Source organism: Stegodyphus dumicola, chromosome X2 (genome assembly GCF_044657685.1).
Source record: "Stegodyphus dumicola isolate Sdum_Otavi_A_Nest chromosome X2, ASM4465768v1".
NCBI classification, from domain to species: domain Eukaryota; kingdom Metazoa; phylum Arthropoda; class Arachnida; order Araneae; family Eresidae; genus Stegodyphus; species Stegodyphus dumicola.
Window position 1 is genome coordinate 139,979,165 of NC_140781.1, and position 13,517 is coordinate 139,992,681.

General features: G+C 32.4%; 1 protein-coding gene across 1 annotated transcript in view; it reads left to right on the forward strand.

Moving 5' to 3' along the window:
- Positions 1 to 10,869, forward strand: part of LOC146992924 (uncharacterized) — a 37,908-nt gene extending 27,039 nt beyond the window's left edge. Inside the window, exon 2 of the mRNA XM_085809655.1 lies at positions 10,317 to 10,869. Within this exon, the coding sequence (XP_085665781.1) occupies positions 10,317 to 10,788 (472 nt within the window). The 3' untranslated portion in view covers positions 10,789 to 10,869. The remainder of the gene's footprint in view (positions 1 to 10,316) is intronic.
- Positions 10,870 to 13,517: the final 2,648 nt, after the last annotated feature.

Sequence of the window (13,517 nt, forward strand, 5' to 3'; positions counted from 1 at the left end):
CGGGTTTCTTTCTATGTGTTTTTACGGGGATTTGGCCTACGGGTACCCGTACAGTTGTACGGGTTTCTGTCTGTGGGTTTTTACGGGGATTTGGCCTACGGGTACCCACAGAGCTGTACGGGTACCCGTAGGCCAATTCCCCGTAAAAAATTTTATGGGTTTCTACGGGGCATTTTTAGCAGGGTAGCCATTTGAATGACCATGAAAGTCAAGCCATCCAGCAAGTGGTGAGTACTTTTTCAAACTCGTTTTCAGAAACGCCTGGTAGCTGTCAAATAGTTACGCATCAGATACAGTTAACTGCCGACAAACCTTGTAGGACTAAACCTTATCGCTATGATAAACAGAAAGACCTAATTATAGAAGAACATATTCAGGAAATGTTAAAGAACAAAATAATAACGCCCATAAATAGTGAGTACGCAAGTCCAGTCGTACTATGTAGGAAAAAGAACGAGTTTCCTCTTTCGGATAAAAGGGCTTGGAGGTTTCCTATCGATTACAGAAAACTGAATAGTATTACTAAATTCCCAGTTTACCCTTTGCCGGTTATAGAGGAAATTATTAGAAAGATTAAATCTACTAGATACCTGACTACTTTGGACTTAACGTCTGGCTACTATCAAATAGCTATGAGACCCGAAGACATGCATAAAACCACGTTTATAACAAAATCGGGCACTTATGCATTTTTACGCATGCCCTTTGGGTTGTGTGAGGCCCCATCAACATTCCAGATGGCTATGGACATTGTTCTAAAGCCTGTCCTAGGAAAATCGACTTTAATCTATCTAGATGATTTAATTATAACGAGTAGTACGTTGGAATAACATATTAAAGACTTGGAAGAGGTTTTTAAATTATTAAAAGAGGCCGGTCTTACAATTAACGCCTCAAAATGCAAGTTCGCGACTAAAGAACTTAAATATCTGGGTTATAAAATTTCGCAAAAGGGTATAGAAACTCAAGATTCAAAAATAAAAACAATCAAGAATTTCTCACCTCCCAATACCGCCAAGAAACTTTCTTCTTTCCTTGGGTTATGTTCTTATTATCGGTCATTCATAAAATATTTTGCTAATATTGTTGAACCCTTGTTAGTAATTAAAAGAAAGAAAAGTAAATTCACGTGGACAGCAGAAGCAAATACCGCATTCGAGAGGTTAAAAGAAGCGCTTATCACTGCCCCTGTTTTGAAATTCCCGGAGGGGGACGAAAACCTGGAAATTCCAGCAGATGCGTCGGACTATGCTGTGGGTGCGGTTCTTATGCAAAATGACCATCCTTTGGCATTTTTTAGTAAAACGTTGAACCCTACACAAAGGAATTATACAGCTACAGAGAGAGAAACATTAGCCGTATTAGTGGCTGTACACAAATTTCGAGTTTATTTCAGCAAAGCGCCAGTAACAGTCTTTTCGGATCATGCGGCTGTTGGTAGACTTTACTCGGGGAAAAACCTAACGCCCAGGTTAATAAGATGGGCTTTAAATCTCCAAGAATGTAATCTAATAATCAAATATAAACCGGGTAAGGAAAACAATGTAGCTGACGCACTTTCTCGTATAAAACTGGACGATGAAGGCAATGAACTTAAATGCGCTGTGTTGACTTCAAAAATTTTAGATTCTAGAGATACAATTATTGCTTAATTGAAAGCTGATCCAGAATTTGGAAGTATCTATGCATATTTGAAAGACCTCGAAAGCTTTGAGCACACAGATATCGATGCGATAAGAAATAGAGCAGAAAACTATGAAATAATAGATAATTTATTATTTTATACGAAAACAACAAACGAAAATCTCGAGTACAAACCAGTCATCCCAGCCTCGCTTCGATTGAGCATTTTGAAGTAATTACACGACGCGCCAACATCGGGTCATTTAGGGGTCAGAAAGGCTATAAAAAGGGTACGCGAGGCGGTATATTTCCCGCAATTGTACAAAATAGTAACTGCGTATGTCAGATCCTGTAATCAATGTCAACTAATAAATGATATTAATTACAGCCCGGCCGGGTACTTAAATAGAATTCGCGCTACATTTCCGAATGAAATTTAGGCATAGATCTTCTTGGTCCTTTTCCCCAGAGTGAGTTAAATAAAAATCGTTTTCTTTTAGTAATTGTAGATCATTTTTCATAATGGACAGAAATTGTTCCACTTAAACGCGTATCAGCCAAAACAGTCGCAGATGCATTCTTACACAGATACATTTTAAAATACGGTGCACCGATAAAAGTCATTAGCGATAACGGTAAACAATTCATTAGTCAAATATTTCAAAACATATGCACTGGACTTGGCATACGCCATATCAAAATGGTTCCGTATAGACCACAGGCAAACATAGCAGAAAGAGTTAATAAAAATATTGTAAAAATAATTCGAAGTTATTTTAGCACACATCGCAAGCGCTGGGATGGCTACATAAATGAGTTAGCTTATGCTTTAAGAACGGCAAATCACGATACTGCGGGAAAAACCCCAGCAGAATTATTTTTAGGACGAAAGTTAATTACGCCATTAGATAAATTATTCTTTGTGCAACAAAGAGAGCAAGAATTTAAACAGAAAGACGTGCAAACATTAATTGACCAGGCGGTTAAAAGCTTGGATACGGCAAGAAATAGGTAAAAATTATATTATGATAGAAAACGCCGTGAAGCAGATTTTAAAGTTGGGAATAAAGTGTTGAAACGGAAGTTTTCTTTATCAAGTGCCCCAGACAATTTTACTGCAAAGTTAGCTCCAAAATTTGAAGACCCCTATGTAATTCAGGAAATCAAGGGAGTCGTATTGTACCTTAAGAACGAGAGAGGGGAAATCTGTAAAGCAAGTTCCGACCAGGTGAAAAAATATTATAATCAAAATGATTTTGAAATCCTTAAAAGTTTCTTGCAGGACTCAAACGTAAAAGAAGTAGAAGGTCCAGAAGTAACGTCACCCGTTCCACCACCCAAGAAGCAAAGAACTGAAGAGAAACCTAACCCTTCTACAAACCATGCGACGGTACCGAAAAGAAGAAATGAAAACTTTCAGACTCCAGCATTTAAGAAAAACAAGAAAGCAAAGCCGCCACGTAAAGAAATCTTGGTAAAGAGGAAAACACCACTTACAACGCATCGCAGTAGAAATTCTACATCGAGGAGAACGCTTCCAGGGCCAGAGAGTCAGGTGCAAACAAGGCCTCCGTTCCAGAAAACGAAAAGACAGCAGGAGGAACGAAAAGACCACCACCAACAGAAGAAATTCAAGCATGACTCCAGACCGGAGGACGCCAAGATCAGCCGTCCAGGGGAAAAACGGAAACGACAGCAACCCGACGACTACCACTCCAAGAGGCCAGCATACAGAGGGCGAAAAGGAAAAAGTAACGTGGACGACACTCGGAGCACACTAAGGAGAAGACTGACGTCGATGAAACCTATAACGTGGGAGCAGTTCTGCCAGAAAAGGATGTCGGAATTCCAATCATCGAAAACTCAAAGATAAGTTAAAATCTTCTATAATTTTTTTTTCTTTTGTTCCGAAATGTTATGCGTAAATACGAAGTTCTATGTTTTGACAGAAGTCAATGTGTCTCGGTTGAGACTTAGTTTTGTTTTACTTTATTTAGCTAAGGCAAAAATATTATTTTCTTTAAGTATAAAATCTAAGAACAAGCAGTTTTTGTTCGTCGAAAGACTAATTCTGGTATGTTAAAGCCAAAATTTGGCCGAAGATAAGAATAACTTCGTATTCTTGTATTAATAAGAACTTTAGTTTCAGTGCCGCCAGCTTGGCGAAGAGTGAGTAAAGTAAAAATTTATTTTACTCTTATTCATTTTATGGTAAATTGTAAAAATCATATGTATTAGAATTTTGTAAATATACGTAAATGCTTGAAAGTTATGTAAAAGTAGAATTTAGTCTAGAAGCATAACATTTTAGATGCTAAAAGTAAATGATCAAGAGAAATGAATTCAAATTTAAGTATTAAACTGTAGATAAAATCGTTCTTTAGACCGAAAGCCTGCATGTCTAAAGATGAATGAGGGGGAAGTTAGAATGAATGTGTTTTGTAGGGTTCTCCACCTACACTTGAATTTTAAGAATGTTAAAGTAGCTCATCGAGTTGTAGAATGTCGAGTAAGGTGTGTCTATTTGGTCGTTGAATTCTAACAAATCATTGTGGTTAGGGGAAGTGTTGCAATACTAAAACACGAATATTCCCGTTTGACACCACACATGGTGGAGAGCCAGGGTAAAGTTAAATTCATGTTTGAATACTTGAATGAATGTGAATTAAGCAGTAACTAAGAAAAATAAATCGTTCAAAAACAAAAACTTATTCAGTGTCAAGAAAGTGTAAATTATAATGTATTTAGAAAGATACTGATACTTATTCCTTCCAGATGCTGGAAGGAAGAGAACAGATTGATTGCTGAAGTCCAGGAAAAGTTGCTGTAAGAAGAGAAAGTTAAATAAGTATATACAGAAATTTATTTTACCTTTTGTAAGATAACAGATTTTTTTTATGTAAACGAGGCTCTTAAAATTTAGTTCAGAATTGAGGAAACTCTTCAACAGGTCGTTTCTAGGACCTGCTTCCAAGTTTACCAAATTCTGGCAGCGGCAAATGTAGGTTTATATTTATTTTAACTAACATTTATTTTAAGTTTAAACTATCTTTCCTGTCAAGCCTTACTTTCCCCTGGAATTGCCAATGCCAGAGTATGTAAATTTTAGTAGAACGCGCAAGGATTCAAAATAGTCAGCGGAAGTTTCTGAGTTAAATAGAAGGGAAACGAGTTCAAAGGTGTGCTTTCTTGCTTCACGAGCGTGGAGGTGGCTAGTTAGAAATCGAAGAACCACGCGTTTCGGCCTGTGTGTTTGCCTCGGCAGATTGTTAATCTTTCAACGTAATATTCACAGTTTGCTGAATTATCAGCGGTATTTTAGAACGCGGTGAGGTTAGTTGCGTTTAGAGAGCCTCGTAGTTAGTCACTTGTTACTATTCTTTTCTTAGTTTCTTATTGTTGCGTCAAGTTTGTGAGCGTCAAGAGCACGCATTTGTAATTTCTAAAGTTGAATAAAAAGGGATTTAAACCCTTCTCAAGACTTTTGTCTACTTTCCAGTTCTTAGCAATCACCACTATTGTTGCGTGCAGGTTGGAAGCGCGCAACGTTACAATTTAATTGCATTTTTCTCAACAACGCTTGGGAGTAATTTAATAATATGTTGCATAAATATGCTTTTTTTAAAAAAACCCTAATTGAAAGTTAATTAAAATTAGTATTAGTATTAAACGGATTTAAAGTGCTATTTGTACTACAGAATGATTCATGACGTTTCTGTGTATACTGACAAGGGTAAGATAAAGTGAACTTCAGGGTTTTCCCACTGATAGTAAATCTTTGGAAAAGTGAGATATTCGGATTTTCGTCTGTTAGGAGAAATGCGCATGTCTACATAAAAATAAAATAGGAGTATCATTGAATTTTCTCGTTGCATTAAAAGGGTAGATTTAGAAAATAAAGGAAAATTTCTAAAAACGTTAGTTCATTACCTTACTCTTACTTCTTAAAATTTGATAAGTTATAAGAAAACTCTTTTTAACCGTATACTGCTTATTGGAAAATTATTTGTTACTCAGGCTTTATATTAATGCATTACAATATTTTACATTTCATTTAAGTATTGGTAAAGTTTTACTGTTTCTAATGAATAGGATTTTCTTAATGTGTATGTGGATATTTAATTGCATTTTTCTCAACAAAGCTTGGGAGAAATTTAATATTATGTCGCATAAATATGCTTTTTTTTTAAAAAAAAAACCTAATTGAAAGTTAATTAAAATTAGTATTAGTATTAAACGGATTTAAAGTGCTAATTGTACTACAGAATGATTCATGACGTTTCTGTGTATACTGACAAGGGTAGATAAAGTGAACTTCAGGTTTCCCACTGATAGTAAATCTGGAGTCGATAAGAATCTGTTAAGACTCATTTTTAGGTAAATAAATTGCTTTCTAGCGCACATTTTCTAAACATTTGTTGGGAATTCTGGGTAAATAACTTGAATTCGGTAGAGGTTATATCCTCATTTGGGTAAAACCTTAAATATTCTACAGTGAAAAATGCCTATTTCATATTTAGTTGTTAATACTAAGAAATTAGTTCTAAGATAGTTATTCTATACGTTGGAAATACTGCAGAAAACGTTAAATGCTTTACATGGTCTTTGAAGTTTTTCTCTCAGAAAAAAGTGATATTTAGCAAATTACAGGTCTCGAAAATGGATAAAAAGATTCTATAATGCAGACATATATGTACAATTATAAGAAAACGTAACACTTATTTAGGTGCAATTTTGTATTGAAAATTAGTTATTCCTCATTAAATGTGTATTAGGAAGGAATATTTAACTGCTATGATGAGTATTGCACGAAGAAATTTCGGTATTTGTGATGAAGAAAGTTAAAATATTCGAAATTATAATGGAGATTTGGGTAAAATGACTCTTGCTCTTTGGTTCCTTCTGTAAATATAGGTATATTGGTGTTGGTTGTGCATTAGCACTGAAGGCGTAATGAGTACGTTTCCTCAAGCACAGAATTAAAGAATCATAAGTCAAAAGATTAACTACGAAATCTTTATTTAATAGGATAATTTTGCTTAACTTGAGCATAACAATAAAGTAGTAATCTTCACAGACATTAAAATTGAAGTATTCAAAAGAATAACTTACATAGAATCATCATCAGTACTAAATATCATCAGGCTTACCTATATAAGGCAAGAAGAAAAATAAACAGGAATATACTTTGCCATCGTACCTGAAAGAGAAGAAAGTACTACTGGATTAGACCTTTCGCCAAGTACAAGTAGCTAGGGTGAAAATCAAATATACTGCATTGCACACGAGGTTTACTTTCTCTCGCCAATATATACCTTGGCGCACGTTCGTTTCGTATGCCTTTCGAGTTTCATTATGCAAAATACCTAAATTTATGCTAACAATTGGTAATGATATATATTGTGTAAAGGTGTGGTAGTGTTTTACAAGATTTCATTCATAAGAAAATAAATTGGTAAATAAATTAATGCAAACTGACATTTGCGAAAAGAACATTTTAGTCTAAGAAATTAAAAAAATAGTCTATATTTGAAACCGTCTAGTGAATTAAGTTGGAACTGGACTAAGATAAAAAAAAATGCGTTAACATTATGTATTAGGACTAAATGCATATCAATAAAACAAATTTTCAAGAGATGAAATTATAACCAATGGGTAAAATCGATTGTCTTTCATCTCTTATTCAAAACTGGAAATGCATTAGGTCTTTCTTTTGGATATGTAACCAAAATATACGTCAGTTTCACATGAAAATCATTCATGACGGCAGAAATATCCATACTTAGTGTAGGAAAAGGTAATAAAGTGAAAATTTACATAGTCAAGACATTTAAAGTGATGTAGAATGCATTCAATTAGTACAAATTACTGAATTAAAAGGTACTGAGCGTTCAAAATAATAAGAAAGAAATTTGTATGAGTACATGAAAGAATGAATATGGGTCTAAAATTATGGATGAAAGTTGAGATTTCATTCTAAAAATTCGGAATCTATCAAATTAGCTTAATGAGAATCAAGATTCAAAACTGAACATTGGTAACACTGAAGAGCTTAAAAACATATATTCAGATATAAAGGGTATTAAGAATTAAAACGAAATGCCAGAATATGCAGGAAATGTTAAAGTTTGAAAATGCGAATGAAGTCAATAATGAAGTAAAGTAGTAGGATAAGTCATGGTAAGAGTACTACAGAATGATAAATTGTAGAATTGGCAAATTAAAATAGTACTATAAAATATGGACTAAGTAAGGGCTATTCAACGAATTGGATATGAATAACAGTTAATGGTTGTAAAATAAAATGCTTAATTGAAATCGATCTCTATTTTTAAGAAATTTAAGCGTGTTAATTTAGCTGAAATAGTCAAATCACAAGCGCAATTACAATCAAAAATTATAAAACAGAGTTCAACTTTAGAGTATGTTGGAAACTAGAAAGAAACCCAGTGCCAGAAAAGTATGAAATTTACATCTAAAATTAACTAAAGTTCATGCGTATGGCAGGAAAATATAATAAACAAGTTCAAAATTAGAGTACTTTAAAAATTACGAAGGTATAAAATGTACGAAACATGTTAAAAATAATATCTAAAATTGAATAAAGCTGATATACATGGCAAGAAAATAGAGGAATTAAGCTAAAATTAAGAGCCTGTTTGAAATTAGAAGTGTTAAAACGTATGAAAGTTGTTACAAATTAAATGAAAGTCATGTGAAAATATAAGAAATTAGTTAAAATTCTTAGTATGTTGGAAACTAAAAACAATAAAAAACAGAAAAGGAGTTAAAATTTACATCTAGAATTAAATAAGTTAGGTATGTGGTAGAAAAATGTAATAAGCAAGTTCAAAATTAGAGTACTTTAAAAATTACGGAGGTTTAAAATGTACGAAACAAGTTAAAAATTACATCTAAAATTAAACAAAATTCATATATATGGTCAGAAAATATAGGAATTAAACTAAAATGTAAAGTATATTTGAAATTACGAAGTTTAAAACGTATGAAAGTAGCTATAAATTAATTGAAAGTCATGTACATGGTGTGAAAATATAGCAAATTATTTACCATTCAGAGTTTGCTGAAAATTGAAAATGTTAAAATATAGAAAAGAAGTTAAAATTCCCACCTAAAATTAAATAAAAATCAGGTATATGATGGATGTGAAAATATAGGAATTATGTTAAAATTAGGACTGTATTGGAAATTATGAAGGTTAAAATGTATGAGAGAAATCAACTAAAAGTCATGTATATAGTGTGAAAATATAAATTGGTTAAAAATTAGAGTATATGAAACAGTGTGAAGGTTAAAATGTGCAAAACAAGCTAGAAATGTTACATCTAATATTAAATACAAGTCAAGTATATGATCAGAAAATATAGGAACTATGTTAAAATACAGACTATGTTGAAGATCACTAACGTTAAAAAGAGCGAAAAAAGTTAAATTACATCTAACATTAAATAATATAACACATAAAAACGCGTGTTTTAGTAATTACAGTCCTAAAATATAACAAATAAGTTAAAAGTATGGCTAACAAGTATGAAAAAACTCTGGGTAAAATGAATTTAATAATAAAAATAAGTAATGTAATGAAGGTAACGAAAAGTAAATGTGGAACTATAAAAAGAAGATTTAAGAAATAAAATAAAATTTCGAGTGTATAGGATCCCTCAATCATTAAATTCAAAAATAATCGTCATTAAGGTTACCTAGGAAATAATCATCATATACGTAGTAAAATAGTTAGAATACGAAGAAAAAGCACGAAGGCTAAAAATTTATTAACGAAGGAAATCAGCTCCGGTAAATCAGCCAAATATAATTGTGATGACATGTAGCAGTTTTGTAGATATTCAGTCATAGGATAAATATAAGTAAGAAAATAAGTATCTTCCAAAGAGGTGAAGGAAGCATTTTATTATATAGTAATCCCTGTTTAAATAAAATCAAAGACGTACTTGATGTATGTTTTTAAGAACTTAATATAAGTAAGTAAGTTTACACATTATCATATAACTACTAAATGTCTAAATCACCAAATTAAAACATAGTACTCACTATGATTTGTATTTTAATAAACTTATGATTAAAATGTATTGCCTGTATGAAACCCATTATATGTAGCAGTATTATAGACATTCAACCTTCGGGTAAATGCAAGTAAAAACATAAATATTTTCCAAAAACTGTTAAGGAAACATTTCATTTTATATCTGTTTAACAAAAATAAAACACCTACTTGATATACATTTTTAAGAATTCAATATAAATAAGCAAGTTTACACATTATCATATAACTACACAATGGCTAAATCACCTAATTAATAAAACCTCAGCACACGTCCTTTTTCTATGACGTAGCAACTACCCTACTCCCATCCACCTCCTGATAAGGCTCCCTGTCCCCATTTTCAGATAAGCCTCCCTCCCACGGCTAACCCTTCCTTCTCGGGATCTCCCTCAAATTCAGATCCCTAAGATCCCGGTCCAGAACTCTCATTTTTCTCTACTGTCTGCAGTTCATAAGTAATAAAAATTAAGCTATTTAATGCAATAACAAATAAGATTCTAAATTTGCTTATTTCACTACCTAATTACTTCGTATCACAAAATAATCATTAATGTATTAAAAATATTTTTTATATGCATTTGATTTTTTTCCTTGTTTTCTTTCCAAACAGGACACAGACAAACTTTCAAGGAAACAAAGAATTCGGGGAGCTTAATTTCACAGTAGAATCTGTTGTCTCCGAGTCTTCAGATAATATTGAATATTTGACAGAACGTGAATATGTGGAGCCATCTGTTATTCATGTTATGCCCTCATGTGAATCACTGTTATCACCCGCATCAAGCTCCAGACAAATCTTAGGTAACACTAATTCAAATAACAATGATGAAAATACTCCTAGGGGGAAGAAAAGAAAAAAGAAAGAAACAATTGAAAGTTCATTGCTTTCTGTTATTGATGAAACGAATAAATATTTGAAAAATCCCCATCGATGTGAAAATGATGGTGACGATGATGATAAACTATTTTTATTGAGTCTTCATAGTCATTTGAAAAAAATGACTGATGAAAAAAAAAATTGGAAACTAAAATCCAATTTTTACAAATTTTGGCAAGAAATAAATGAAATTATTTGTACATAACACTAATCAGTTGTTTTATTGTTTTATTTACATATTTCATAAATATTTTCAAAAAAATAAATTTACACAAGAAATGCTTTGCTTTCTTGCCATGGTACTGCTCCTTCTGCAGAAAAATATTCACAAAAATTATCTCGAACTGCAGATGCAGCACGGGATGAATTATTGGCCCCTAGACGGCCAAGAGGTTGCCATGTAAATTCTTCTGTTTTCCACGTACCTTCTTTAATGGTGGCATTTGAAAGAAGAGAATCAGCAAAGTTCACTAGACAGTATTTCTTAGCTGCCTTTCCCAACTCATTTTTCATTAAGTAATTATGAAGGCAACAGCATGCCAAACCTACTTTATTAGCATGCTCTGGGTTCAGGGCAATTTCAGTACGAAGTACTCGCCACCTAGACGCCAATATGCCGAAAGCATTTTCAACGCACCTCCTTGCTCGAGAAAGTCTGTAACTAAAAATTTTTCTTTCATTCGACAGAAATTTGCCAGGATAAGGGAGTAAAATATTTTTCCTGAGTGGAAAAGCCTCATCTCCAACAAATACAAAAGGCAAAACTCGATCACTATTTAATAATGGTGTTGGATTTGGCAATGAAAACAAAGTTTCACTAACCAAAGCTTTACCTAGTGAACAGTTACTGAAAATTCCACCATCACTGATGCGTCCATAGTTGCCTGAATCAACATAAAGGAAAGTGTAACTAGCATCAGCCACTGCCATTAGGACTATGCTGTTATAGCCCTTATAATTATAATATGTTGATTCAGCTGACGGTGGAGCTTGTATTCTGATATGCTTACCTACAAGAAAAGAAAAGCAACAATTATCAATTGCCTAAAGAAAAATAATATACACTTTAATGATTAAAATTAATATAAATACTTTTTTCAATAATAAATTCAGTTCTTAAAAAAGTTCTTAAATTAGAAACTTGCAAAAAAACTCCTTTTTATATTAAAATTTGTTTTTGATTTCACACTTTCATTTATTTATTATGAAACAATTCCAGTCTTTTGATATTTTAAGACAGCTCATATATCAAGTTAGATGATTCTGCAATATTTTATATTTATCTTTGAAAAGAATCTTCATTTGCCTAATTTTAATATAATGCAATTTTTGTATTTCAAAAGTACTCACTGACAGATAAATATGGAATGCAAGACATAATACATACCATCGATTGCACCAGCACAGTTGGGAAAATTCCATTTATATTCAAAATCTTTTGCTATTACAGCCCATTCATCTGATGATGCTGGTATAGCCATAACCAGTGGCTGTAAGACTTGCCATATGACATCACAGGTCTCTCGAATAATATGTGAACTGAAAATTTAGAAACTCGGAAAGTGTATGCCAGGTCTGTATAATTAGTTCCAGATGCTAGAAATCTACAATAACATTCTGAATCAATAATTAAATTTTTGCAGTTTTAGAAACATGTATAAAAATGAACAAAGGGCAATCTGTAGCAGTATGCAAGTTTTCAGAATTATTTTTTTTTGGGGGGGGCAGTTTCAAAGAGATTGCAATTTTCTTTCTTTCTTATTATTAAACCACAGAAAATAAATGCTTTATTCATGCAAATTATTTTTATAAAATTATGTTCCTATTCATAATTTTTTTAAATGCATTACGAATTAAAAAAATATGAATTTTAAAAAGTTCAGTTAGACGGAAGTATAAAATGTTCTGACAAGAACATTAATTTTCAATCATACATACTACACAAAATTGGAATTAGATGTAATAAAGACTTTCAAATAGAGCTGGCACCAGAGCATATGCAACCAGTGTGACCACACCAGATGGCAAAATTATTAGAATTTAGGAAGGAATCGGGTGGCAGAATTTCGGATTTGTGGAGTTTACACCAGGCGGTAAATTGTCTAGCGTCGACACTGCTTTCAAAACAAATGTATATATTTATATTTACCTTAAACAGATGGCAAGTCTCTCAGACGCTGAAATTGATTTCCTAAAACGTGTTTCTTGCTTCTGTAGTTTATCTTGCAGTAAATGTAGAAGATGATCATATTGTTCTCCCTACATGTAAATTCAATAATATTATACGTATTAGTAAATTGGACAACAGAACTATATATTTAATAATCTAATTAATATAAAAACAAATACAAAATAGTTTATATTATGCTAAAATGATTAGCCAAAGTAAGAGAAAATAATTTTGTTGTTTTGAAAAATTGCTTGAAGTATAATCTTACTATTTCTAACAATTAACACTTTTAGCGGTTACTCGCATGTTATTAACAAAAATAACATAAACTCCATAATTAGAAATGATTTCAGCCTTCTGTGCACCTTCAACATGATTATTTGATTATGCACCGTACACTAGGGTTACCTGCCTAAAGGTAACCCTACTAACCTAAATAATGTCATCAGGAAGATTTTTTAAGGTAAACTAATTTACATTCATATCTTGGACAGATATGCACAAAATGCCTATGTTCTAAACCCATTCATGAGGTATTGACAAATAATGTTCAGTGTTTTTATTTATTTAGCCACCGACGGGATATTATAGCAACCTTCAGAGAATATGGTTATCTGTGATTGTCACAACCAATGTTTGTTTGTATTCTCAGGAATACTTTTGACTATTGAAGGTGCTCAACATGAGAGGCATCACTATATACTATATTGCCGAAATATATACTGTGTTGCTGCAACTATGATCAGTGAAAAATATTCAATTAT